Raw genomic sequence first — 26136 nt, 5'->3', positions numbered from 1 at the left:
GGACTCGTCGCAGAAACCGAGGCAAACACCTTGCACCGCTCCTTCCGAGGGTACCAACGAAAAAAGCCCAAACACCTTGTAAAGCACCACAACCATCCAAACCAATCACCGGATCAAGCAGTGCACCTGAACATCCCCATGGCCCGGATCCAGGGCTCTCAGCCACAAGCGCACCTCCGTCGGAAAGCCTGCAGGCGATCGAGCCCAAGCCCGTGAAATCTGAACTCAACCAACGGACTTCAACGAGCCCACAACCATCTGACCCCCAGCCGAGCGCGAGAGACTGTGAGATGCTGGAATCCAGTACAGAAAACGAGAACCCCCCCTCCGTCAAAAGGTACAATCTCTGAACACACTGTGGCTCTGCACGTCCCATTTTTATTAATTGACATCCTGGCCACGCAAATGTTCCGACCTCCTCTCCCTCAGATGACACGCCAGTACTTCTGTTATCCCTTTACCTCAGTGTACACTGCATATTTGCTGTCCCACACTACATTAGGATGGCCTCTTGAAATGGCTATATAATATTTTGTATTTACAGTTCTGCTTAAGCGTTTTAGTCTTCCTTTTAAAGACGGCTACCTGTCTGAGTTTTCACCATTGAGTCTATATTTCTGGCTTTAACGGTATATTCATGTGATATGGACCAAATAACTCAGAAACTATATCTGTTTCAAGAAGAATAAATGAAGACCCGCATTTTCCCCTTTGATATACTTGTTGTTCTTGATTGCTATGTTCATTCAGATTCGCTAAATGCATAGCAAAGGCCTCACTCAGTTCACTAAATGCATTTCTATCCGATAAACGCATAGCAAAGGCCTCACTTCTGGCAGTCTTGCTGTCATGGGTAGCAATAGCCATAAGTAGGTAACCCATGGAGGAAAAAAAAGCTTAGGAGAGGCCCCCAGCTATCCCCGCGCATTGGCAAAAGTGTGGAGGAAGTCACGTGTTTTCGGCGGCCATTGTAAGTAGCGTTAGCAACGGCGTCCTAGCAACAGCCCGCCCGCCGTTCGCCAGTCATGGAGGAAAGGCAGCGCCTGCCTTGTCGTCCGATTGCGAAGATTGCTGCTTCGCTTTGCTGCGCTGTGGTCTTGCGGAACTCGAAAAGGATGCTGCGAGTTGCGACAGCTGCGCCGATGGGAATATGTCATTTAATTTCTACTTGCAAGTGCACCTTGTACCGCGTCAAGCTATTGCTCCGGTCGCGATCACGACGCGCCTATTGAAGTGCAGATATCGTGAACGCGCCGTCCCGTCGTACGCGCGGACACCCGTCTGGTAGATTTTCGGGAAGTGATACACGTGTGCAGTACGTAGGCGACTTGCAACCGAACGATTCGCAACTCAATTTTTTGGTTATCGCCGCCGCAATATATAGTTTGCTAGGCCGGCAATGCGCGGCAGTGCTTTTGCAACTGTTACAAGGTAGATTCCCAGTTGATATAATTCCATCGTCCTATTACCTTAGTAGGTGTCCGTCTGTTGACTGGAAGAGTGCTGGATCTGGAATCTGGATCTTTTTGTGGTCTCGCTCTGGATTTCGATTTTCAACGCTTCATACTGCGAGGTTAGTGTATGAACGTTTTCAACTGATATCACCTTGAATTTATTGTCACAGAGACAAGTTGAAACTTGGCGAAAAAAAGTTTATTGACGCCACCCACCCTCTCATTTTTTTTTTACTCAATAAAATGTTTTGCCTCCTCCTCCTGCTCCTCCTCCTCCTCCTTCGCAAAAAATTCTATCGAAGGCACGCGAACAACGGTAAAAACATTCCACAATTTTTTAGCGTGAAATCTGCATGAAGTACTGCTTACCTATATATATAGAACGGCCGTTTAATTGACTAGTCATCTCTGGGATTGCCAGTGAAACTGCAACGCAAACTTGGGCACTTTCCAGTCCGGTAGCCGCATGGCGTTCGCCCACTGTTTGCGGCGTTCTCCATCGCTTGGGCACCTATAAACGGCGGCGATTGCAAACAAAGGATGAATGCACACCAATGTACAGCAATACTTGTCAGCGGAATGATGCACTAACCGGTGGAAAGTGACGCCCAATTCCTTGGGTACCGATCGCGACTTGCAGCCTGGCACCGAGCATTGCGGCATTGTTAGAGCGAGCCGCTTCGCAAACCTGCTGCGGCCACACTGAAGACGTGTAACTGTGTAACCGCGCGTTTAGGTTCACGGTCACACGCTGCAAAACGGCCTTCTACCTGCCTATCAGCTGATTTCCGCCGGCTCGGCGCTGGCAGATGCAGACGACAAGAGAGGCGATACAGGACGGAGGAGGCGGAGAAGGTGCACCGAGAGAGAGAGAGGCAAAAAGAGTCCGCCAATGGCATGGAGGGCCAATGGTCCGCCATTCGACTTACAGAAATGGCGTTTCCGGCTGCGCTGGGTGTGACGTCAGGGCCTCTCCTAAGCTTTTCTTTCCTCCATGAGGTAACCCCAGGTAGCAGAGGTTCAACGCTGGTTCACTGCTTCCTACACATCATAGATGCTCGATTCACAGCCCAGGGGTTGAATTAAAGGCGGCTTTGCCCGAGTTGTGGGAGTGGCACTGGCTAGCACCCCCAAGCAAAGCACAGGAAGCAATTACCTTAAGATAATTACCCAATGAAGTGGAGGGGAGCAAGGCCTCCCTGGCAGCATAATTATTATCACAGTAGACCAGTATTCTGGAGGTTGCTACTCTCTCTATATGATTGTACGCTCATTTCTTCCCAAAACTCACCGGCAACAGCCGGGCCGTATATGTTGCGGTTGTGAGCCAGCTTACTTTGAATTTCGTATTTTGAGACGTTCGCTGTACCATTTGTTTATTCCTGTAATCCGTACGTGAAATGTCTGTGCCCTCCCCACCCCCGAACTACTTTTTTTTCTTTAATTAATGGAATGAACTTGGTGGTACTTGCTTTGCTTTTTGAGTAAGTTTGTTGCCTGTACCCGCGAGACCACGTCTGCTGTTGCTATTGTTCCTGTTCCCTCTCCTCAACACGCACTCGTATTTTCTGAACAAGGCTGGACAGTAGCGCACCTTCTGCATTTGTAAAAGAATCCGCGAGTCTAGGTTGTACATTACTCCGATGAAGACTGGTCGTCCAGTCGAAACGACAGTAAACTTCATTCTTTTAATGTTGTTCTCGTGTGCCTCTGTCTTTACTTACCTATTTTCTCGCGCTCTTTGGGATTTTTTTTTTGTTTGTTTCAAGACTATATTCTGCCACGAGTGCTGCCAGGACAACGCACTAAGACGTCATCAGGAAATTTCCACAGACCACACCCACTATCTGCGCTGGAACGCCTGCTTCCATTTCCCACCCCAGCGCATGCATTTCTGACGCACGCTTGCCCATTAACTCAATACCTGCTACTTTTCGCCTAAGTTTTCTTGCATGTCGGAACGATTGACCTAAGCTCTTCTTATGCAGAACGTGTCTTAAGTGGCTACCACTTGTTCACTGAACTCATTCTTCAACCTCGGCCTAACATCTCAACTATCTATGCCAGCTTTATTTTGTGCGCTCCGCTAACTTACGCCGTGACTACCGAATGTCTCACTTGGCCATTGGCTGCAACAGGAAAGCATGATGCTTTAGCTCTCTTCACCGCGAATTCTGCCGCCACTCCCGCTGTGTCCGCTACATTGACCATGGCCATGGCCTTCAATACCTTCCCGCCTGCCGAGTTCTTGCTGCTGATGGCCTGCACCCGAGCTTTGATGGTGTGGCTTGCTTGCTAGGTACATCCGCGACCTTTGCTGTAAACGACAGCCCTGCAACCCCCCGGTTGGCGTGAAGTCGCATGCACCATCATGCAAGCTCCCGGTTCATACGACAGTAACTTTCCGCCTCTGCCTCCGCTCTCCTCCAGTCCAACGTGCTCCATGATGTCCCCAGACACACGTCCCATCCAGCCATCCCCACAGCCCCCGTGGCCACTGTGGCCATGGAGCCTCGACTCGGCGTCAGCGACCCACTCCTGGAGTCCCTGGATGCGCGCAATAGCCTGCCACCCTAGCCTGCCCCTGAGAAACACAGCCGCCACAGAGCACCGAGTCCCCATCTGCAGCCTAATCCCAAGGGTTAGGTCGCGCCCACAGCCTGCCGTGCTCGCTTACAGGAACCACAGCGGCTGCCGGCGCCCGAGCAACACCCAACCCCTGAACAATGCCAGCAGCCAATCCGCATGGCTGACCGATGTTCCAAAGCCAGCCCATGCCTCATACAACCTCCGCAAGAAAGTGCCTCCTGAGCCAAGCAATCAGCCAAGCAACTGACTTGGACCCACAAAACCTTGCACAGCAGCCTCCTACCCAGTGTCGAAACAGTAGTTAAGATTGGGAACGATTACTAAAAAACGCATACAATCCGAATAGCACATTTCCACACTTGCACAGTATTTGACTACCAATGTGGCTCCCACGGATTTGAGGATTAGGCTGAGGCCTGCGACTGCCGAACTCTTCCCCTCCAACATGAGAAAGTGGCAACAGGTACTACACGACGCCTCCGTGCAATTAACTCAGATAATTCGAAATCACTATGAGACTGTGTCCGATTCCCTTCGTTAGGAAGAGGAAAATCTTAGGAGCTAAGTGAAAGAGAGTCAGACCTTCTATGCAGCTACTAATCCAAGAAGGCCTCCACCTTATCTCAAACCAAAGTCCAAAACTTTTTCCGAGATCAGATTCCTAGCAATGACTAGGAATATGATCTGCGTCAGCAACGGTTGTGTTGCTGGTGCCCGCAATACCAGGTCTGCTTATGCTGTGACCCTTGGCTTTTTCCTTTTTTTGTTGGGGAGAACTTTTAAGGAGCTGTACGAGATGAAACTTGTTATGTAAATGTATAGTGCCCTCTCTTTCCCTGCTCCCTCTGCACAACACCCAATCATATCTTCTGAACAAGGATGCAACGTAGCACACCTTCTGCACCTATGAAAGCGTGCGTATTTCTATGTTGTACGGCACTCCGATTAAGACTGGTCCTCCTAGTCGAAACGTCAGTAAGCTTTTTTTTTTATGTTTTTCTGATGTACCTCTGTCTTTGCTTACCTCATTTTCTTGTGCCCTTTGCGAGTTTCTTTTTGTTTCCAGACTATATTCTGCATGAGTGCTGCCAAGACCACGAACTAAGACGTCATCAGGAAATTTCCACAGACAGCACCCACTCCTGTTGTAATCGGAGACTCCCAAACTAAGCATCTCTTTCAACATTTTGGCCCCCTCTGCGCTGGAACCCCTGCTTTCATTTCCCACCTCAGAGCAAGCATTTCTGGCGCACGCTTGCTCATTGACTCAATACCTGCTACTTTCGGCAGTTTTCCTTCATGTTGGAATGATTGACCTTTGCTCTTCTAATGCAGAAAGTGTCTTAATTAAGTGACTACCGCTTGCTGACTGAACTCATTCCTAAATCTCGGCCTAACATCTCCACTATCTATGCCAGCCTTATTCTTCTGCACTTCGCTAACTTGCCATGTGACTACCCAATGTCTCGCTTAGCCATTGGCTGCAACGGGAAAGCACGATGCTTTAGCTCTGTTCACCTCGAATTCTGCCACTACTCCCGCCGTGTCCGCTACATTGACCACGAACTTCAATACGTTCCCGCCTGCCGAGTTCTTGAAGCTGATGGCCTGCACCCCACCTTTGACGGTGGGCTTGCTTGCTAGCCACATTTGTGACCTTTGCTGTACGCACCAGTGCTGTAACCCCCCTGGTTGGCGTGAAGTCGCATGCACCATCAAGGAAGCTCCCAATTCATGCGACAGTAACCTTCCGCCTCTGCCTCCGCTCTCCTCCAGTCCAACAAGTTCCACGATGTACCCAGACACACGTCACAACAGGCCATCCCCACAAGCCCCCGTGACCACGCACAACAGCCTGCCAACCCGGCCTGCTCCTGCAAACGCAGCTGCCACGGAGCACCGAGCCACCACCTGAAGCCTAATCCCAAGGGTGAGTTGCGCCCACAGCCTGCCACACCCGCCCTCCAGATTTACAGCCACCGCCGGCGCCCCAGCAACACCCAACCCCTGGACAATGCCAGCAGCCAATCTGCATGGCTGACCGATGTTCCAAAGCCAGCCCGTGCCCCATACAACCTCTCCTGAGCCAAGCAATAAGCCAAGCAACTAACTGACTTGGACCCAGAAAACCTTGCAAAGCAGCCTCCTACCCAGCGTAAAAAGAGTTTTTAAGATTAAGAACGATTACTGAAAAACGCATACGCTTCGAATTGCACGTTTCTGCACTTGCACAGTATTTGACTGCCACGGTAGCTCCCATGGGTTTGAGGGTTAGGATGAGTCCTGCAACTGCCGAACTCTCCACTCCAACACGAGGAAGAAGAAACAGGTACTAGACAAGGCCTCCTTGCAAATAACGCAGATAATTCTAATCACTTTCAGTCTATGTCCCATTCTATCCGAGTGAAAGACAGTCACGTCTTCTGCGCCCCTACGAATCCAAGAAGGCCTCCACCCCATCTAAACAAAAATCCGAAAGTTTTCCCGAGATCATATTCCTCCAGCGTCAGCAACAGTTTTGTTGCCGGTGGCCGCGATACTGTGTCTGCTGTTACTATGAGTCTTAGCTTTTCCTTCTATTTACTGGGCAGAACTTTTAAGGAGCTGTATGAAACGAAACGTGTTATGCAAATGTACAGTGCCCTCTCTTTCTCTGTTCTCTCTCCACAACATGTAATCGTAATTTCTGAACAAAGGTGCACTGCCACACACCTTCCGCATCAATGAAAACGTGTTTCTATGTTTTACGTTACTCAGATGAAGACTGGTCCTCCAGTCGAAATATCAATAAATGTTTTTTTAATGTTTTTCTCATGTGCCTCTGTTTACTTACGTTATTTTCTTGTGCTCTATCCGAGTTTCTTTTTCTTTCCAGACTATATTCTACCATGAGCCTTGCCAGGACCACGAACTAAGACGTCATCACAAAACTTCCACAGACCCCACCCACTACTGTTGTAATCGGCGACTCCCAAACCAAGTATTTTTTGCAACACTTTGACCCCCTCTGCGCTGGAACACCTGCTTTCATTTCCCACCCCAGTGCATGCTGCATTTCTGACACGCTTGCCCATTGACTCAATACCTGCTACTTCTACCAGTTTTCCTGCCCGTCGGAACGAACGACCTGAGCTCTTATGAAGAATGTCTCTTTTGTGATTACCACTTGCTGAGTGAACTCACTCTTCAATCTCGGCCTAACATCTCCACTACGTATGCCAGCTTAAGGGGGGACACCCCTCTTAAAATTATTTCTTTTAATTTTTTAAGTAAACTCTGTGAAACTTGTCAGCCTTGCTGCTTTCCCTCCACTGATTTCAAATATGGCATTATTTTTTTAGTTGGTCAATTAGGTCCCGAGATAATTAGAGGTAATGAACCATTTTTGGAGAAACAATAGACAAAACGGTGTTAGCCATAAAACTGTAATCTTTACATTTTCCAAAAGTATGAACCCTGGTGAGTGCAATAAGGCTATCAGTTTTTTTATGCGTCACTTGGAACTAATTTTACAGCTCATTAAACTTCAGTGCTTGAAGTTGGCACTCAAAATGGCTCCTTGCCAGTGTTGCCACCAAGGTTTAATGAGCTGTAAAATTAGTTCCAAGCGATGTATCAAAAAACTGATTGTCTTATTGCACTCACCAGTGTTCATGGTGTTGGAAAATGTAAAGATTAAAGTTTTTTTACCAACACAGTTTTGTCTATTGTTCCTCCAAAAATGGTTAATTACCTGTAATTATCTCGGGACCTAATTGACCAACAAAAAAAATAATGCCATATTTAGAATCAGTGGAGAAAAAGCAACAAGTCTGACAAGTTTCACAGAGTTTACTCAAAAATTAAAAAAGTTTTTTTAAGAGCAGTGTCCCCCCTTAATACTTCCATGCTGCTCTAACTGCCGCCGTGACTACCAAATCTCTTGCTTAGCCATTGGCTGCAACAAGAAAGCACGACGCTCTAACTGTTCTCTGTGAATCCTGCCGCCACTCCTGCCGTGTCCACTACATTGACCACGGCTTTCAATACCTTCTCGCCAGCTGAGTTCTTGCCACGGATGGCGTGCACTCCAGCTTTAAGGGTGGTTTTGCTTGCTAGCCACATCCGCGACCTTTGCTGTATGCAGCATTGCTGCAACCTCCCTGGTGCATAAAAATTATACAGCTAATTTAGTCGACTTGGAACTTCAAACTGAATATTCGTATGTGATGGCGACACTTCTTCCATTCAAGAAAGAAGGTGTACCACTCCACATACTCAACGTCTACTGTTCCGCCCGACTAAAAAATGTAACGTTCGCAGCACTCTTTAGCCGCGCTTTAAAGGCTGCGGGGAGGGAGCCCCTGGTGATTGTGGGCGATTTCAACGCCCACAGTACTCTCTTGGGGTACGTGTGTAAGGAGAAGCGGGGATGCAAGCTAGCGGAACTTGCGTCCACGCTGGGCCTGACTCTCCACACTGACCCTGCATATCCAACGCGGGTGGGTAACTCCGTGACCCGGGATACGTGTCCGGATCTTACCTTTACCAAAAACATTACGCACGCAGAATGGGCGAACACCGAGGAAATCCTCCGTACTGACCACTGCCTTATCAACACCATCGTAAGGACTAAACTATTGGCACGGCCCCACGCACAAGCTCAGCTCCCCGACTGCAATAAGTTCCGGCAAAGTTGCAACAATTCGGCCTCTATTCACGAACAAGGATACCACGCACGGGCACAAGGATTGGTTACACACCTTCGTTTGGTGGAAACTAAAATTCAACTCTCGGAGGCAACGCTGGAGGTAAACAACCACCTTCTGCATATCTGGGAGGCGCGGCACAGCCTCTCCCACAGATGGCACCGCCAAAAACATAACAGAAAGCTTAAAATTCGTATCGCAGAGCTCACCCAGCGAGCGGCAGAGTACACGGCCCAACTCGCCGACTCGAACTGAGTGAACCGCTGTAACACGGTGGCCAGACAATCGGTGACTCGACACAGTGACTCGACCATCGACCGACGGCGATGGTCGAGTAGTAAAACACTTGCATCGTAAACGGGAGGTACCAGGTTCGAATCCTGGGCCGCCGGATACCCACCGGTTTCTTTAAAAGGTACAAGCGTCCCCGTACCGTAGCTTGTCTTGACGGTGGAAAAAACGCTTGGAGCTTGACCACAAGCAGCCATGGGAGGCCATGTGGTAGGTCCCTCGAACCCCTTCGGGCGGGGTCTGGGACCGCTGGGCACCCACCAGTTCAAAGGGTACAAGCGCCCCCTGTCTCGGCAGGGGATGACGGGCTTGGACACGCTCTACCACTGCGGCAGACGTGGTAGGTTCCTCCAGAGCCGCTGGTCACCCACCAGAATAAAAATGGGGACAGGCGCCCCCCGTACGGGGGATCCAGTGTACTGGAAACCGTTCTACCACGTCGGTTTGTACCATGGGGTACGAGAATGTGGGAGGTACTTCGGTACCGCTGGGCACCAACCAGTAAAAAAACTGGTACAAGCACCCCCTGCACAGGGGATCTCGTGCTTGGGAAGTTACCCGACTTTGTCGGGAAATGCCCCGGTGGTAGGGGTCGTAACTTTTAGCTCTGAAAAGTTCAGATCGTACATCGCTCTCCTTAACCACGTCAAGACATCCATTACCCTGCTGCGCAATTTGAATGTCACGTATGGGGCCACACGGATGTGAGGACCCGGGCTATAAGTACCCACTACCCGACTTGCCTACTCAGCCAGGACGTTGCAACACGGGCAGAAGAGAGCGGCTTGCAAAAGCAACGCAGCCCATTAAAGCAACGTACCTTGAAGGTTGCCTATCCTCCTGAGCTGAAATGAGAGATCTGTGATGCCCGGGTCACATCTCGCTTGCCATTGTGTAGCCACATCAGCACCGCTCACCAATTGATGGTTGAGTGGCTTTGCAGCCTCTGTGAGGAGCTTTCTTACCCCTCCATCTCATCCATCTCATCTCATTACACTAGGTGTAGAGGTTGCGCCTCGGCAGCCGGCTCTGCAGGGGGCTTGAGGTCCTCTTCGCAGACCGGACAGCGTGGCGTCGTGGGCGGTAGGGTGGTCGAGGTGAAGCCTTCGAACAGATGGACGACGGCAGAACTTGAAGGATTGGCACAACTACGTATAAGCCAGGGCATGGTGGAGGAATAGCTAGGTGTCTCAACGGCTGAGCCATTCTATGCGGCGACCGCGGCGAACGCTTGCTCGTGGTTCGCCACCGCGCCGTGAGATGGCGGCAGCGGTCTGGGGGTCACGTTGCCGTCAGAAAGCACAGTCCGCTCATCGGCGCCGTGTGTTTGACGTGGTTTTCGCGAAGTGATTGTTACGAACTATGGTTGTTAGTGCTAACCTGTGATGGGAAAAAGCTGTTTTGTTCCCCGCTGCCATACGGGGTACAAATCCTGCCATGAGAAGTTCTCGCTTTTCTCTGCACCGAAAGACGAGCAGCGACTGAACCTGTGGCAACTTGCAATCCCACGAAAGGACCGCCTTCTTCGGGCGACTGACTACGTTTGTGAAAGGCACTTCGAGCCTGAACTAGTCTCCAAAACATGGACGGCGGAGTACAAAGGGAATGTACTCGTCAGCACGCCACGACGCGCGTCACTGGCGAACAATGCAGTGCCCACGAGGTTCCCCGACTGCCCACCCTACCTCTCGAAAACACCGAAAAGCAGAAAGCGGCCCGCAGAGAGACACTTTGCACCTCCAGAAAAGGAGAGCAGGGTATCGGGTGGCGAGCGTCCCAAAGCCAATTCTTGTGCGCCGTCACCGTCAGCGACCGATGACAGTGACAACGCGACAAGCGTTCACGAACCAACCGATCCGGGGCCACTTACGACCGCTCTCCCTGGATTATTTGAGAGTTTATTCGGCGACCCGTCCCTCGCATGCTTGCCCTCAAAGTCATGGGGGTTTCATAGGATTAAAGTGAGTAACACAAGGACTGTCGTCTTCTCACAGCTGACGCGCTCAAAAGAATTTGACAGATGTTCCGCCGAGTATGTAAATGCTCCGCAAGCGCGCAGACCCGCGGAACCAGGCGCTTTTGAAACAGTAGCGTGCACCAGGACTACTCCTACTGCTGCTGCCGTCTCGTTAGTCGTCACAAGGCTTGTGGAAATCGACGACAAAATGCAAGTTCGCACTGTTTTGCTGGGAAAGCCAGTCTCTATGGAAGAGCTGCAGCAAACAAACAGCTTGGAAACTGTTGAAGATGTTGAAGGTTTTCTAAATGTGCACCCAACCCAACCCCTGGACAATGCCAGCAGCCAATCCGCATGACCGACCGATGTTCGAAAACTAGCCCAGGCCCCATACAACCTCCGCAAGACAGTCTCCTGAGCCCAGCAATGAGCCAAGCAACTGACTTGGACCCAAACCCTGTAAAGCAGCCTCCTACCCAGCGTCAAAACAGTTTGTAAGATTAAGAATGATTACTGAAAAACGCATACGTTCCAAATTTCACGTTTCCACACTTGCACAGTATTTGACTGCCGAGGTAGCTCCCGTGGGTTTGAGGGTTAGGATGAGGCCTGCGACTGCCGAACTCTTCCCATCCAATACGAGGAAGTGGCAACAGGTACTAGATCGCGCCTTGTAATTAACGCAGGTAATTTTTAATCACTACAACACTACGTACATTTCCCTCCGACAGGAGGAGGAAATTTTTAGGAGCTAAGCGAAAGAGAGTCCGACCTTCTACGCAGCTCCGAATACAAGAAGGCCTCTGCCATATCTCAAACAAAAGTCCGAAAGTTTTCCCGAGTTCATATTCCAAGCAATGACGAGGAATATGATCTCCAGCGTCAGCAACGGGTTTGTTGCTCGTGCCCGCAATGCCATGCCTGCAGTTGCTGTGAATCTTGGCTTGTCTTTTCCTTTTTTTCTAGGGAGAACTTTTGAGGAGCTGTACGCAACGAAACTTGGTACGGAAATGTATAGTGCCCTCTCTTTCCCTGTTCCATCTCCCCGGCCCGTAATCGTATTTCCTTAACAAGGGTGCACTGTATTATGAAATACTTGCGACATGACATGTACCAGACTGCGTGTGGAACGAAAATAGACCTTGCATCAGCGACGGAATGTGCCGCTCATTTGTGAACTCACCGCACATGCTGTGTGCATTGCCTTGTAAATGAATGACTATGCGAGAACGAGTGGATTGCTTCACTGCACATGCTTAAAAGTGCTGGTATGATCTGCAGATTGGATTAAGCAGTGCCTACTTCCCCTTCAATGTTTTTTATAGTTATGCCTTGATTTGATTAACTTAATGTATGAACGCACGTTTTCAGTGCTTCCAAGAGGGTTTAGACTTGCCTATGTTTACTTTTCATTAGGATCTCACCATGGAAAATTATATTTACAACGTGGGCCTTTGTCTGTTTACAGTGAGCCTGCCTTTCTCTAGCACTAAGTTCAAGAACTCACGACTGTACGAGGCCGAACACGTCGTGGTCTAATGGTTTGGAACAATGGGGACTCGTACAAAAGGGGAACCAAGTGTTGGGGGCCCTTCATGAAGTTGGGGAAACCCAAATGCAACACACTCGCACGTAACAAGTTTTAGAAGAGGGTCTTCAACAGCTCACAGCTGGCTTCGGATACTTGGGGTCGGGTTGGGAACTTAAGGAATAGAGTCGCAGCAGACATCTCACCACTGCTATCATTACAGTTGTGAATGAGTCCCTAACACCACTTTTCACCACTGTCACCTCCTTTCTCGTATGTGGAACTTTGTATCCGCATTGACTGCCATTTAGCAATTGATGATCAAGATACTTGCCACGGCCTCTGTCGATTCCTGCACGCAGGCATCACTATCCTTCAACAGCTTGCCACACCGTGTGTGAATGCGCCAGCAGATGCTGGGACCAGCCTCCACGGATGGTCGGCGTTGATCACGGCAGCTATTTGAGCATCGCTTTGAAAATTACCGCTAATGACAACACTTAGCACAATTTTTCACCGCACTAGCGTCCACTTTCGCTAAAGTGGAATTTTTTTCTGTGATCTATGGGATTTTAAAAGGTGGTGACAAGGTGTTGCTGCCGCGACCTCCGTCGGTTCGAGCTGCTTGGTGGTCTGTGCGGACAGACACTGCTGAGCGTTTCTGCGAGCAGTAAACGCATCACGACTTCTTGCTTTATCCTTTTCTTGTGAACGACAAGCAAAATCTAGAAATTTAGCTCAGCAATCGTCATAGCCCACAATGTTAATCAGGGAAACGAGCCGCAGCTTACACTTGCACCGGGCTCTGTCGCATACGCCCTCAAACACCACCATGCTCAAGTTTATGATTATAAGGTGCTCCTGAGGTCAAACTACGCTTTAGCCACTGAGAATTAAGTTCAAAGGCCGAAAATTAACACGAAAATACACTTAGAAAGTGCGTGCTCAATGAAGTGTCGCACTGCAAGCCAACTACGCAGCAAGATAGGAGCGGTGATCCTACAAGTGACGTCAAAACGATTGCAGTGCTGGCCCGTTCAGTAGTGGCCCTCAAGGCCAATACATGCCTTGCAAGTGACGTCAGGCTAGGGAAGGGGCGGTAGCCCTTTCCACGTTCGCCATGCTGGTGGTTGGCTGTGCTGCATTTACGCACGCGATTGCGGCATGGTCTAGCACATCGCTCGAACCCTGCGAGTCTGCAGAAAATGCATTGAAACGTGTACACGCGATGTTGAGCGAGTATGCACAGAAGTAGCCAGCGTCGGTGCAATCGCGCTACAAGGAGAAGGTGCTTATGTGCGGTGGCAAGGATCCGCTCTCGCTGTCAGTTGACGAGACCATGACAAACACGAGCATGTATCCCAAAGTAGAGGAGTGCGACGTGAAGGACTATCGTCGACAAGACAAGCTTCATCACACGAGAGCAGTTCAAGGCGCACAAGTCACTGGAATCGCACAACTATTTGACAAGTGGATGGGTCCAAGAACCGCGACTGAAAGTCCTTCAAATCAGCGACGTCGTGGTTGGAAAGGTGAGACTTCCAGCCTAACCACAAGTAAATTGCATGTTCCGAGTGGTTGTTTGCGAAGACCTGCCAGGCATTCACTGGAGGTTGTAGGATCACATGGGCATTCCGTCAAACGAGGTAGAAAGGGAGGGCGGTGGCGGCGGCACAGAGGCGCTAGTTCTGTGCATGTGAGGAGATTTTCAGATGCGCGAGCAGGTTTGTCTGGTACACTGGGACCCACTCATTGCACACAAGAACATCTGCATGCAGTATCTACGTTGAAAGTTGCTAGATGTAGTAAAATATATCGTAGGTGAACCTCTCCCAAAGTACAAGGGAAGCCTGCCTGTAGCCATGGGCACTAGTGAAGCAAGGCGGCGGTGAAGTTGCTATGGCTCATTGTACCTGTATGGCTGGTCTCGGGGAAGCGCGCTCTCACATTGGTGCAATCCTGTTCTACCTTCAAGTGGCGGTGAAGCACAGAAACATGCTAGGTTGAACCGACAAAAATAATCAGCGGCTTCCAGCATACTGCAAGAACCTCACATGCGTTCCGATAGCGAAGGTTCTCGGGGCTCTCCGACGTCACTATCGCTGGGATACGGTAGAAGCCGCCCATGAAGCTGCCGGTACGTCCACATCATGTTGGACAGGGCGTCTGCAATAAATAAGAAAAGGTGAATGGATGAGGGAAAGCCATCAACAACTCTGGCACTGCGCCGACAAAGACCAGCCCCATTGAGACCAACCGACGAGCAGTGGAACAAGTTTTTGGGCGACACTCAAGCATCAAGGTTAAATCCAGCTTTCCCTTCACTTATTGATGGCTATGCAGAGTCTACATACCGAAAGCCGCAAAGTACAAGTCCGCACTTCTGTGCACCTCGTTCAATGACTGTGTAGCACCATCATGGCGAGAAGTCTCCGAGGGATGTGACAAGTTGGCGAGCGGAACCAGAGTTGAACAGGAGGTGTGATCTATGGGAATGTGGTGTTGGTGACGTTTTCCTAATTTTTCCCTTTTTTGTGCACGTTCTGCACCTCACCAAACAGAAACGTGAGCCCAGTCTTCATGTAGGAAGTGGTTTTCGTTTCATGCTAGAAAAGCGACTGCGTCTCGTGCGAAAGAAGCCTGCCCAACATCAATTGAAGACCCTTCACCAAGCCTGGTGCAAAGAATATGTTATCCTTGTCAAGATACCTTCACCACAGTAGCGACAACTTGGGGCATCGATAATGAAACCCGTGCAAGAGCACAGTATGTCGAAGCAATACTAATCGGCACGCAAATTTCAAGTGTAACGAATCGGGTGCGCACATCAGCTTCGATCAGCAGTTCCTTGTGGCTACACCAGATGGAGTTCTGAATTACAATTGCTGTGGCACAGGCGTACTCGAGGTGAAGTGCCCGTACAGTCTGCAAGACTGTACTATCATAGTAAGCTCCCTAGCTGGAACAGTAGCAGTATCACTCTACCCGATGAAGATTCCCTTCAACTGAAGTGAAAGCATGCCCATTTCTGGCAAGTACAAATGGAGATGTTTGTGTGCCATGTGAAGTATGCAGACTATGTTGTCTAGACCACAAAGGAGATCTTCATTGAAAGAGTCTTGCTAGACGATGACTTCTGTGCCAGAATGTGGCCGAAGAGAACACACTTCTTCAAGCGTGCACTGTTGCCAGAGCTGCGTACAGGTAAACATGTCATCCTGTACAGCTGGCACGACACTCGTTTCCATCGCAAGGGGTAGAGGCAGGGTTTAATGTTGAGACCTGGGTGAGTGTCATCCCGGCGTGCGGTCAATACTCACTCCTGCCTGTGCGGACTGGATGAGCATCATGCATCGTGCGGTTCTGCATCACTGGGTTGCGGGTCCTGCGGTTACGTTCTCAATGTGACGGCACAAGACGGCGACGAGCAGCAAGATTTGCCATCGCTCTTGCTGTCACCCGCCTCATCGCTCGCTTCTAGATTTCCACAACACGCCGCCTGTCCCTGCTGCTCATCGAGACGTGCGTCGCTTAGATGTGGTTTCCACGGACCGAGCGGCAGCGGGTCCTGTCGCGTTGCATTCTGGCTCTCTCGTGCAATTTACGAATTCTAATATCTTTCACCTGTAGCACGTCACAAAGCTTGCATGAACATAAACACCTTGTAAAAGGGGCCATCACTCACCGCTAACGAAATGCATCCCGCGAACTCGATAGTGCGTGGCCGCATCATCGAGGTCAACTCTCTTGAGCCCGCTCTGCCTCGGGGCTCTCCGACCACAATATCGCCGGGATACGGTAGAAGCCGCCCTTGAAGCTGCCGGTACCTCCACATCATGTTGGAAGAAAAAAAGAATGTTGGACATGGCGTAAATGAAACAATGGATAGAATAGAACCGCCACAACGTTTCCGTTAAATTGTCAAAGCTCTATTGCTCCAGCCTTACTACGCGCAAAGCCCTCCAACATTACGCAGCGCGCAAAATAAACAACGCCGTTTGGGCTTTCGGCGCACGCTAGTTCAATCGCGGTTATTTCGAGCTTCCGACCCGGCGTCCCGCATTTGCTACGGCTTGCTGCGACGATTACTGAAGTGACCGCCGGACCGCGACTTGCCCCATCATGTGCCGCTGGCGCGCATTTACGTAAAATTACTTTCACTCATACTGGCGCGCTAAGTAGCAGAGCCGGCATGGCTAACCAGGGTGAGAACGCCGGTGCAATGCTCTATCATGACAAACAGTGCGCTCAAGAAATGCGACATCAACTCTTCGAAGGCAGCCGAGAAACGAATGCACCGTTCATTGCATGCCGGCACGACAACACAACCGACCAACATCGCCTACGCTGTCAAACTCGCGAGTGGCTGTGGCTGACAGACATTGTGTCTCCCGCAACAAAATTTCAAAGAGCAAATAATATCGTGAGGAGAGCCGTCTTACCTCTACGAAGCCGGGAACTTGGGGTGCGCCAGATGCGGCAGCGGCCCACACAAAAGTGTGACAGCCGCTGAGCGGCATCTTTACCAACGCACGAACTTTAAATTCTTATTTCTACAGCGCGTACACGGCCCGTCGCCAGGATGTTCACTTGTTTGTATTTGAACGACACTGTGATTTACTATGGGAACAATCTTGGACGAGTTGGTAATTTATTCATAAAAACGCGAAAACACACACAGATACACGCTCGGAAACGCACATACAGGTACGCACTCCTCTTACTCGCGTGCTTCCACTTTTCTTTTCTTTTCCCGCTTACCCAAGAGCGAGTATAGTAATTTTTCGCGCCTTCCTCCCAAGCTGCACACTTCTCAAAGAAACTAGGGTACCTCGATTCACGAAAATCAATATGACCGCGGCGGGCGCACATGTTTCTGCAGCCTGCCGTATCTCAACCGGCGCAGAGCCGTACAAAACGGGTCATGTGGTTGAGTTCACTTACTTTTGCAGCCCTCGGCTACGTAGACGAGTTGCGTTGCGCAGACTACAGGTACCGGGGCGACTGTCGCACGTGTTTTCTATCCGCCGTGCGATCCGAGTCGACGCGGGCAACGCGGGCGCAGGCGCAGTGACAGCTTCGCCGCGGGTGGGGTGTCCCTATTCGCACGTCACGTGGGAACAATTTTTATGTTTAGTTCGCACGCCGCGTGGGAACAATTATTATTTTTAATTCGCACGCCACATGCCAAGAAAAAATAAATATTGTTCGCACGCCTTCGAGCCTTCGCTTCGCCTATTTCGCGACCGGCGCGGCTTGCGCTGTTCCTTTCGAATCACTCTGCTGTCTGCTGGCATACCCCAAGCTTTGTCAAGCTGCCCGCATTCCTCCGAACTGAAATCCTGAGTAGCCCGCTGTTGTTGCGCCCGCCACCGACTGCGACAGATTTGCAGCAAAATTTTGCTAATTTTGCTCTCAGTGCGTAACTGATTCGCCTTTGCTAGTTTCAATGTTTCGGGTTCGTCGGGAGGTTTGGAGTACGCGTACGCTACTGAGATGCATACTCTAATTTGGTGTTCTTGCGTAGTAGTGGCTTGATGCAACAATTACCATCGACTACTCGGAATGTATTTTGAGGTAAAGTCTATTGTCCCAGCAATCTCCTCCCGCAAGACTTATGAAAATCCGTTCTCTTGCACCGAAACTGCGTGCAATGAAAAATCGCGCATAAATGTTCCCTCTCAACTGAACTGCGAGCAACGCGACGAAAGCTGCGCGCTCTCTCCCGGAGAGGGGGTGGTGCGCGGCGTGGTGTAAGAAACTCTATGGTGCGGCGTTCTGTTCGGCGGCCTTCGATATGTCACCGGCCGGGGAGTTTTGTTCTTTTCCCCGCAACGTGGACGGGTCTATTTCCGGTCTGGTGCCACAAAAAAGCAGGCATGGCGGCCTGCTCGCAAGCAAGCGCGGTAAGGTGCTTTTTTGCGCTTTTCATCCAGCGGCCGTGCAAGCGCTCAGACTGGTAGGGCGTTTTTGAAGCAATAAACGTTTGTTGTCGAGTGGGCTCGTTGAAAGTGGAATAGTATTTAGTTCGTCACTCAAAGTCCGCGCGCACTCAAAACAAAAGAAACACCAAAAGCATGCGGACAGGTTCAGACATAGAAGAGGTTGATACACAGCGCCGACGATGGCGGATCGTCACAGGAAATGCCGGAATTTAGCCGCGAAGTTGACCAGCGACAGCCAATAGGACAGCCAGGACAGCCATGGCCCGATTGACGTCGCAAAGGCCACGCCAGGGGTGCATAATGAGAATTGAAGAGAGCGCGGTTGGTTTTTCCGCGTCTTTCACGGCGATTTGCGCGCTTACCGCTTCACGTGCACGTGTAATATTTGGCTCGGGTGTTCCTGGCAGTGTAATATAAACGTCGCGCAGGTTTACTTTGCACTGCACGAAGAGTGTTGAAGGGTCCCTTTAACTTCCAAACTCTCTGTAAATATACGCTTGAACACTCGTGCGCATCACCACGTTCTATTATTTATTTATTTATTTATTTTGTTTCTTCACTTATCTATTCATTTATTTTATTTATTTATTTACTTATTTATTTTAGTTCACATCTAGACCCTCATGTTTTCGTTGCTTCATGTATGGCGTAGCATGCTAAGCGATATGGCTCGGCTATAACCTCGCTTTTACCATTAAATGCATTCTCTCTCTCTCTCATTGTCCTAGATTTCTTTTTAAAACTACCCCAGCGGCTGTTAAGATGCCATGCCGGAGAAAAAGCATTGGTGGATAAAAATATGCGACCTAAATGGCACGGGGCAGACTGGAAGCGAGTTTATTTGGGGAGAATGCAATGAGATCTCGCATAATTATGTGCAAACTGCACGAGAGCTTGTCAGATAGCTAGCATGCGAACATTGGGTAATTGCGTCAAAGGGAATTTCACAATGCATTGCAGATAACGGTAAAATCACAATCGTAGCTTTTCTTGGAGCTTCTATCTGACATCCCCCTTTGTTTCCTTTGACAGTAACATTTACCTGCTAAAGCATGGTGTTTGCATAGGGTCGTACATATTGCACCTGTTTTAAGTGATTTGTTTTTAGCTCGTTGTGACAATGCCCTCTTTCAGCTGCTGGGTGATCTTAAATTGTTGAAAATTTTCAGATACGTTGGCGACTTTTTAATTGTTTTAGAAACTTCCTGTTCTCTTGACCCTTCAGCCAGGACTAGCATGGCCGATTCTTTATCTTCGACTTACCTTGTTGTGTCGTGTATCTTAGCCGCTTTTAATGCCTGTTTTATGCCACTCACTTTCACGTTTTAATTGCCCGAGCAGGACAGAATCAGGTTTTTAGATTTGCGGCTGCGTTTCCAAGATGATCACGTGTGTTGGTTGTACGAGCCAAGAGCCAACGAGCCGCCCCTGCCGAACAGCTCCGGCACACTCTAAGTTTGTCAACAGGAATATTGTGCTTCCCTTCTTGTCTAGTGCTCTCTGCAAGTCATGCCAACACGCCGTGGATGATGCATGCTTGGAAGCTGCGGGTTCTCCCGCGCAGGTTATTGTTTCCGTCGCTGAAGGCCTGCATCGCAGAAGCAAAATTGAGTCTCGTTTGAGCGATGAGCAGAGGGCAGAAAACCAGAATAAGGACAAAGAAAGAAGGGCCAAAGAAAATATAACTGTTATCCCCTTCATCGCCGACGGGGGTGTCCCTATTCGCACGCCCCGTGGGAACAATTTTTATTTTTAGTTCGCACGCCGCGTGGGAACAATTTTTATTTTTAGTTCGCACGCCGCGTGCCAACAATTTTTATTTCTAGTTCGCACGCAACTGAACGGGAGAGGAGGAATCACGGTGTAGGAAGGGAGGAATACACGTCCAGCGGTTCAGCCAGTTCAGCGACTCCGAGGGCCCAGTTCACTGTTCAGCCAGCCGTCTGTGTGGAAATGTGGGAGGCCTCGTGTTTGTGCTGCTACAGGTGCTACAGGGTAGAAAAGAATTATTTGTAGTTGGCCCTCAACGTGTATTAGTTAATTGTATCGGCGCCTTTGTGACTGATTGCAACGCTACTTGTGATACATTCAAGCAGTGCTCAGAGATCTGTCTCAGTTTGACGGGTGAATTTCTGACGACGGCGAACGGTACCGGTGTTTGTTGTCCCGCGAAGGTTTGCGTCGTCTCAAGTGTGCGTTCGTGTACGTGCCCAGGGAGTGTCGTTTTCTCCGAGCATGTGCCAGTTTGGCGCGGTGGGCAAATCGGCTGCCTACGCAAGTTATGTCAACGCCTCCTAAAAATGCGTCATTGGCGCCAAATTAGAGACAAGTGAGACTGTAAAAAAAAAAAAGAAGTAAACACCTTAAAATGGCCACTTGCGAGCATTTCGAGCATACTGATGTCTGGCCTTTATCAGCCTCGATGCACTTTCAAAAGTGCCTTTTCGGCGCCAAGAAGTAACCTAGTGGTCCTGTTGCCTGGCCTGTTTAACTAATCTGAAATGTGATTGCTTCGTGGTTGTTGTGATCGGAAATGTTATTGTTTTTGTGTCGTGTTTTTTATCAGGCGATATGCACCATCTAGCCCAACAGCATATATTACTGAAATGTGACATTAGTGCAAAATTTGTAAGATAATGGGAGTGGTTTTGCTGAAAACTTTTTTTTTTTCATGTATGTTGCAGGGTGTTGCAACATAAACTGTATACTGCAACACCCTGTATGTTTCTCATTAGAGGTCAGTATTATAACTGTGGGTCATTGCGTAAAAACAGACTTTTTGATAGCTCTGCAGGATGGGACCCTAGACTTGCGCCCTTCTCCTCTCCTCTCAAAACTGTACCTGCGGGCTGATCCGCAAATATGCGCATGAGCACAGCACTGAATGCTGTTTGTACTGGTTAGCGTCCTCTATTATCACTTCTTTTATTTTTTGCTTTATCTAAAGGTAATCGGACGTACCCGCAAAATTTCTTAGCGATGCACCCAACGTATCGACAAAATTTTTTTAAATTTATGTTGGTGCACTTGACTGCTCTCGACCTCTTCGATTATCAACCACTAAATGTTTGCAACCTTTGCGAGCTGATCCAGGAGCCTTAAGCTATCTAGACACCATACTTAAGCCACTTGAGACACCGGCCTGGTCATAATTGTTCTAATGCCACGTGATCATCTTGTACAGTTCGATGCTTTCCATACAGTTCTGTCCAGACAGAACGCCAGCTGTGAGTAAAGTTCTGTCTAGGGGAAACGCAACTCATGGTGGGAGCAGTCTTTCCTGCTTTTACTCAACCGGCCAAGCCCCTTCGGCTCACTGACAAGCCATAATCACTGCTAATTATTATTCAATACTAATAATTACAGTCGAACCTCATTATAACAAAGTAGTTTCGTGGCAATAAATTAGTTTGTTGTACCCGATAGGCGTTGTAATGATAGAGGTAAAACTTGGCTCTAACGAATCAGTAATCGGGCTAGTTGAAAAATCCTAGCCACAAAAACTCATTATTCTAGGCTTTGAACTTACTGTAAACGAGTTAATCCTTAGCTGTCTCATTGTGGCATTTCAAACTAAATGGACCCAAACATGAGAACGTGAAATTACAACAGGGCAAAGTTCATTTGACAGAACAGGCCTGCATTATTATTTATTTGAAGAAGGATGTGATCTTTGTACGGTGGCTTTTCATAGCACCGAACAGGATAAAGGTTTCCGCAGTGACCACGCACAAAAGGGCCTTTTCTATTTCTGCAGTTTTGGGCGTCGCGAGTTTTTTCTTCATTACAGCCGATATCGCGTGCAGCTCTTGCAGTTCCACTTTCCGGCACTGAAATGATGCGTGACCAACCAAAGCTTGTATTTAGTTCGTTATAGCCAATAATTTGCTATATCAGTGTTCATTATAATGAGGTTCAACTGTAAAAATGATTGGACTAATTCTAGCTCAGTCCAAACGGAACTCCAAGCTGCTACCCCATGCCCGCTTCACAACATGCAGCAACAGCAGTTTTTCTTGATATTCACTCAAACTGCCAAAATGCGTCTCCTCACTGACTAGCCAGAGTCCCTGTTAGTTATTAATCATTGTTATTATTGATGATTGGTCTATCTCTGGCTTAATTCGGGTGGAACTCCAAGCTGCTACCCTAAGCCCATTTCATAATACAAAGCAAGAGCTGTCTGCCATGATTTTACCCAACTGGCCAAACTGCTTCCATTCACTGACTAGCCTGAGCCACTGTTATTAATAAAAACAGGTGATTGGACGTAACTCTTGCGATGGCTACGTCAGCTTAGCTTCAGTGAGCAATAGCGGTTTGGCCAGTTGTGTAAAAATCAAGACCGACTGCTCTCACTACGTGAATTGTAAAGCGGGCATTAAGTATAGCTATTACAAAACGCTATCCACGGGCATGCACACACTAAAGGAAAACTTGGGAAGATTCGAATCCATCCGAGTTCAACCTAGTGCTCCAAACTACCTTTAAAAAATTTTGCGTGCAGCTTTCCCGCTCATGGCAGTCCTTTTAACAGTGATTACTCTGTAGTTATTTAGCAAAATGTTAAATTTTTCGCGCAGCTAATATTGGGGGGGGGGGGGGAACTTGCTTTGTGCACAGTTTCAAGTCTCGCACGTTGCGCGACTAGGTTCCTGAGCCATGGAAACTATCCCATAGAAATGCATGGGGAGTAAGATTTGACAGCGAATTACACAAAATATTCAGAATCCTGGAAAATTATTTTACTGTTTTCATCTTCACGTTAACTTTTTGGTTTATGTCAAATATCACTTTCTTGAAGTGGTTTTGCTAGGTTCCTGAGAGGTCGGAATTTTGAGCGAGAAAGCTGGGTATGTCTGACGTATCCTTAAGAAATTTTGCAGGCATGTCTGCTGTACCTTTAGAAAGTGTTTAATTTCCTGCCCCTTCCACCTACCGACACAACGATCAACTTGCCAGAGCTTTCCCACTACTTGACCTGCTCATTTTCTTCCATTAAATACTCTTATTGTTGCCCTGCATGCATGCACATTTTAGGTGAAAGATCGGTGATTCTGACCCTGTTGCTTGGACAGTTTAAGTGGTTTAGCTGAACATTTTGTGTATGGGTGCTCATATTTTTTTCCCATTACATATTTTCGTTTTCTTGTGTAAGGCATATATATAAATTCATTAGGCTGCTGTTCTTCACCATGGCTGAATTTTCTTCACATGCAGGCTGTCCCTGTTGACGTTTGCTTCAGCGAAGGCACGAGGGCCATAGTTGTGGCTGGTTTTATGAAAAACAGCTAATTCGGCACCCTCAACTAATTCATTCACAAGAAGCTACTGAGTGTTTTTAAAATATCTTTGAGGTGAGATTTTTCAGCAGGGGTGGAATTTTGTCCTTGGGGCATTCCTTCCGCTCAACCGTGCATGCTGAAAAAGTGCGGTGTGCGTTATAAACAACTGGAGGGACCGCACAGTTACTCAGAACAGGCTTCAGTTTCTCATTGCAGCATGGTGACCATCACTTTAGCTGGGACTTTAGAGATAAAGGGCAGCTATATATTTCTAGGGGCAAAGATTAGACATACAGACAGAATTATGTAAACTTTTATGGAAGCAATAGAGGAATGTGGTGTGGGAGAAGAAGCTATGGGCAACAATTGACCATCTTAGTTCGATTGACTGTACGCTGCAGTTGCCCGAGTTCAGGGCCCTCTGATCTTTGAGCAGGTAATGGGAGAGATTTTTTGAATTGGTGCATTTATGTTAAGCAGCTATCTGCCTCTGACTGTGGCTGAACTGACACCAGATTCTCTAAAATAATCGTCGTCATTTTGAAGTTATGCGGTATTAGTGCACAAATGCATGTGTGCCTTGGTTGGAAGTCCCGCCGAGGAGTGGAAGATTGTAGAAATCGCACAGTACGTCTTGCTACTGTGCACGTCTACTCGACCTTAAAACGACAGGCAGAACAATGCACCATCATTCTCCTGCTCCTCCACAGGATTCCCTAACCAAGGAAAACGTGCACATTAATGCCACATTACTTAAAAATTACAGCCATAATTTTAGAGAACTCAGTACCCCGATGTCTGGTGTTTCATTGCTGTGTCCCATAAATGTGAAAGCACTGCTTGACTCGGTAGGCTGAAATCCGGCATCGCAACAAAGAAATGGTGGGCAAAATGGATGACAGCCTGGTCACACACACAATGCACCCATGATCTTTCAGAGATCTCCAAATACTATATTGTACATAGGTTCGTACCATCAGGCTCAATTGTTATAACCAATAATAAGTGTAATTAATAAGCGGTTTATTTTACCATACAACATATAGCGAAGTTGATGGTGCCGTGACTTTATTGTTATGGCCAATGATGTTATGAGTGGGTTGGACTGTATATATAATGTTCCTGTGGGTTGTTTTTATTGCTTCGAAATAATCTCTGGCTGCTACAACTCCCTTATTTTTTCTCTCCAAAACAGACTTATTGCTGCTCCCAAACATTCCAAAATGACTCGGGCCAACCACATCACTTTCAGTGGGTTCCAGTTGCTTTGAGGCCTCTGGACAGCTTGGAAGGTACCCCAGAGCTTGCGACGTGTGGGTAAACCTCCGAGCCAATGTGCGATCCAGCTCATCCCTGCCTGCCAGCCAGTTGGCATGGCATTTGCAGGCAGCATGGTGTGCTGGTAGGCCATCCATTCAGCAATGGGACTTGGAGCACTTTTCCCTACTTTCCACACTGCTGCCTTCAGCTGCAGCAGCCTCTGGTCCAGCTTGACATTGGTGACGTGGCACAGTGAACGAGATCCTGGAACAGCTCTACCCCCTTCACCAGCTCCACCATGGCAAGGCACTTGCAGAACTGAACCCCATAGGCGACATGGTGCTGTATGGAACGCAGGGCTGGCTTCCTGAGTGGTGTAATGTGCAGTGGTTAATAAAGTTCTCATAAACGCGAAGTCTCAGCTGCAGAAACTGACGACACTGTGGATGAATTCTCTGAGGCCCTGCTCTGTAACCAACATGGGCTGGGCCTCATGCAATTTGCCCACAGTGAGGAAGCTGATGTGACCTAACCCTTGTAGCAATCTTGCAGCTGTCACTCGAAGCAGTTATAAGAAATAACTTTTCAAGAAGTCATGAAAGTTAATCGCGAGCCTCATTCATTGCGGCCAATGGAGTGCTCGGCACCAAAGGTAATTTTACGCTCAGTAATCAGTTCTAGTACCAAGGGCCCTTCAGAACTTTAGAAAAAAAAAGCTGCTTGGCAAATGTAACAAAAATAGTGTCAAAAAGAGGAATGATGGTGGTGGCATTGTCTTTAAAAAAAAAACAGCTTTTTTGCAATACTTCGGGCAGCGGCGTTTGCTCAACACCTCGAATTTGTCTCCGAGAGTGTCAGGCTTTCTCTGTGACTGCACAATGGCTTCAGACAATGACAAGAACGACAGTAATCGTGATGATGCACTGGGTAATGCTTGTGAGTAACTATGCATAAGTAATGCAAACCTACTGCTCCCTTTTTGTTTGGTGTCCGGCAAGCATTGAGGCAGAGCTGCCCTTCATAGCAGTTTTTTCTTCACAGTTTTTAAGTTAATTCCAAGCTGAAACCCATCTCTTTAAATCATAAGTAAAAAAACTTGTGATTAGAGAAAATTTTGAGAACTGAATGTTTTTTTTTAG

The 26136-nt window shown here is 48.4% G+C and overlaps 1 protein-coding gene across 3 annotated transcripts in view; it reads right to left on the bottom strand.

Annotated features, from left to right (window-relative positions):
• The window catches only part of LOC144147018 (uncharacterized), a 60984-nt gene extending 43415 nt beyond the window's left edge, over nucleotides 1–17569 (bottom strand). The window contains exons 1-2 of one of the 3 annotated variants that reach the window (XM_077679033.1): nucleotides 16950–17569; nucleotides 16193–16334 (exon numbers count right to left, since the gene is read on the bottom strand). In XM_077679033.1, the coding sequence (XP_077535159.1) occupies nucleotides 16193–16240 (48 nt within the window). In that variant the 5' untranslated portion in view covers nucleotides 16241–16334; nucleotides 16950–17569. Of the gene's footprint in view, nucleotides 1–16192 lie in introns of all 3 variants that reach the window. The other 2 variants (XM_077679034.1, XM_077679032.1) reach the window with 2 other exon arrangements.
• Nucleotides 17570–26136: the final 8567 nt, after the last annotated feature.

The sequence above is a fragment of the Haemaphysalis longicornis genome, unplaced genomic scaffold, assembly GCF_048455015.1.
Source record: "Haemaphysalis longicornis isolate Haplotype H1 unplaced genomic scaffold, Haemaphysalis longicornis Haplotype H1 scaffold_7, whole genome shotgun sequence".
NCBI classification, from domain to species: domain Eukaryota; kingdom Metazoa; phylum Arthropoda; class Arachnida; order Ixodida; family Ixodidae; genus Haemaphysalis; species Haemaphysalis longicornis.
The sequence above is the reverse complement of the archived record's forward strand: the minus strand, read 5'-3'. Positions and strand labels throughout refer to the sequence as shown.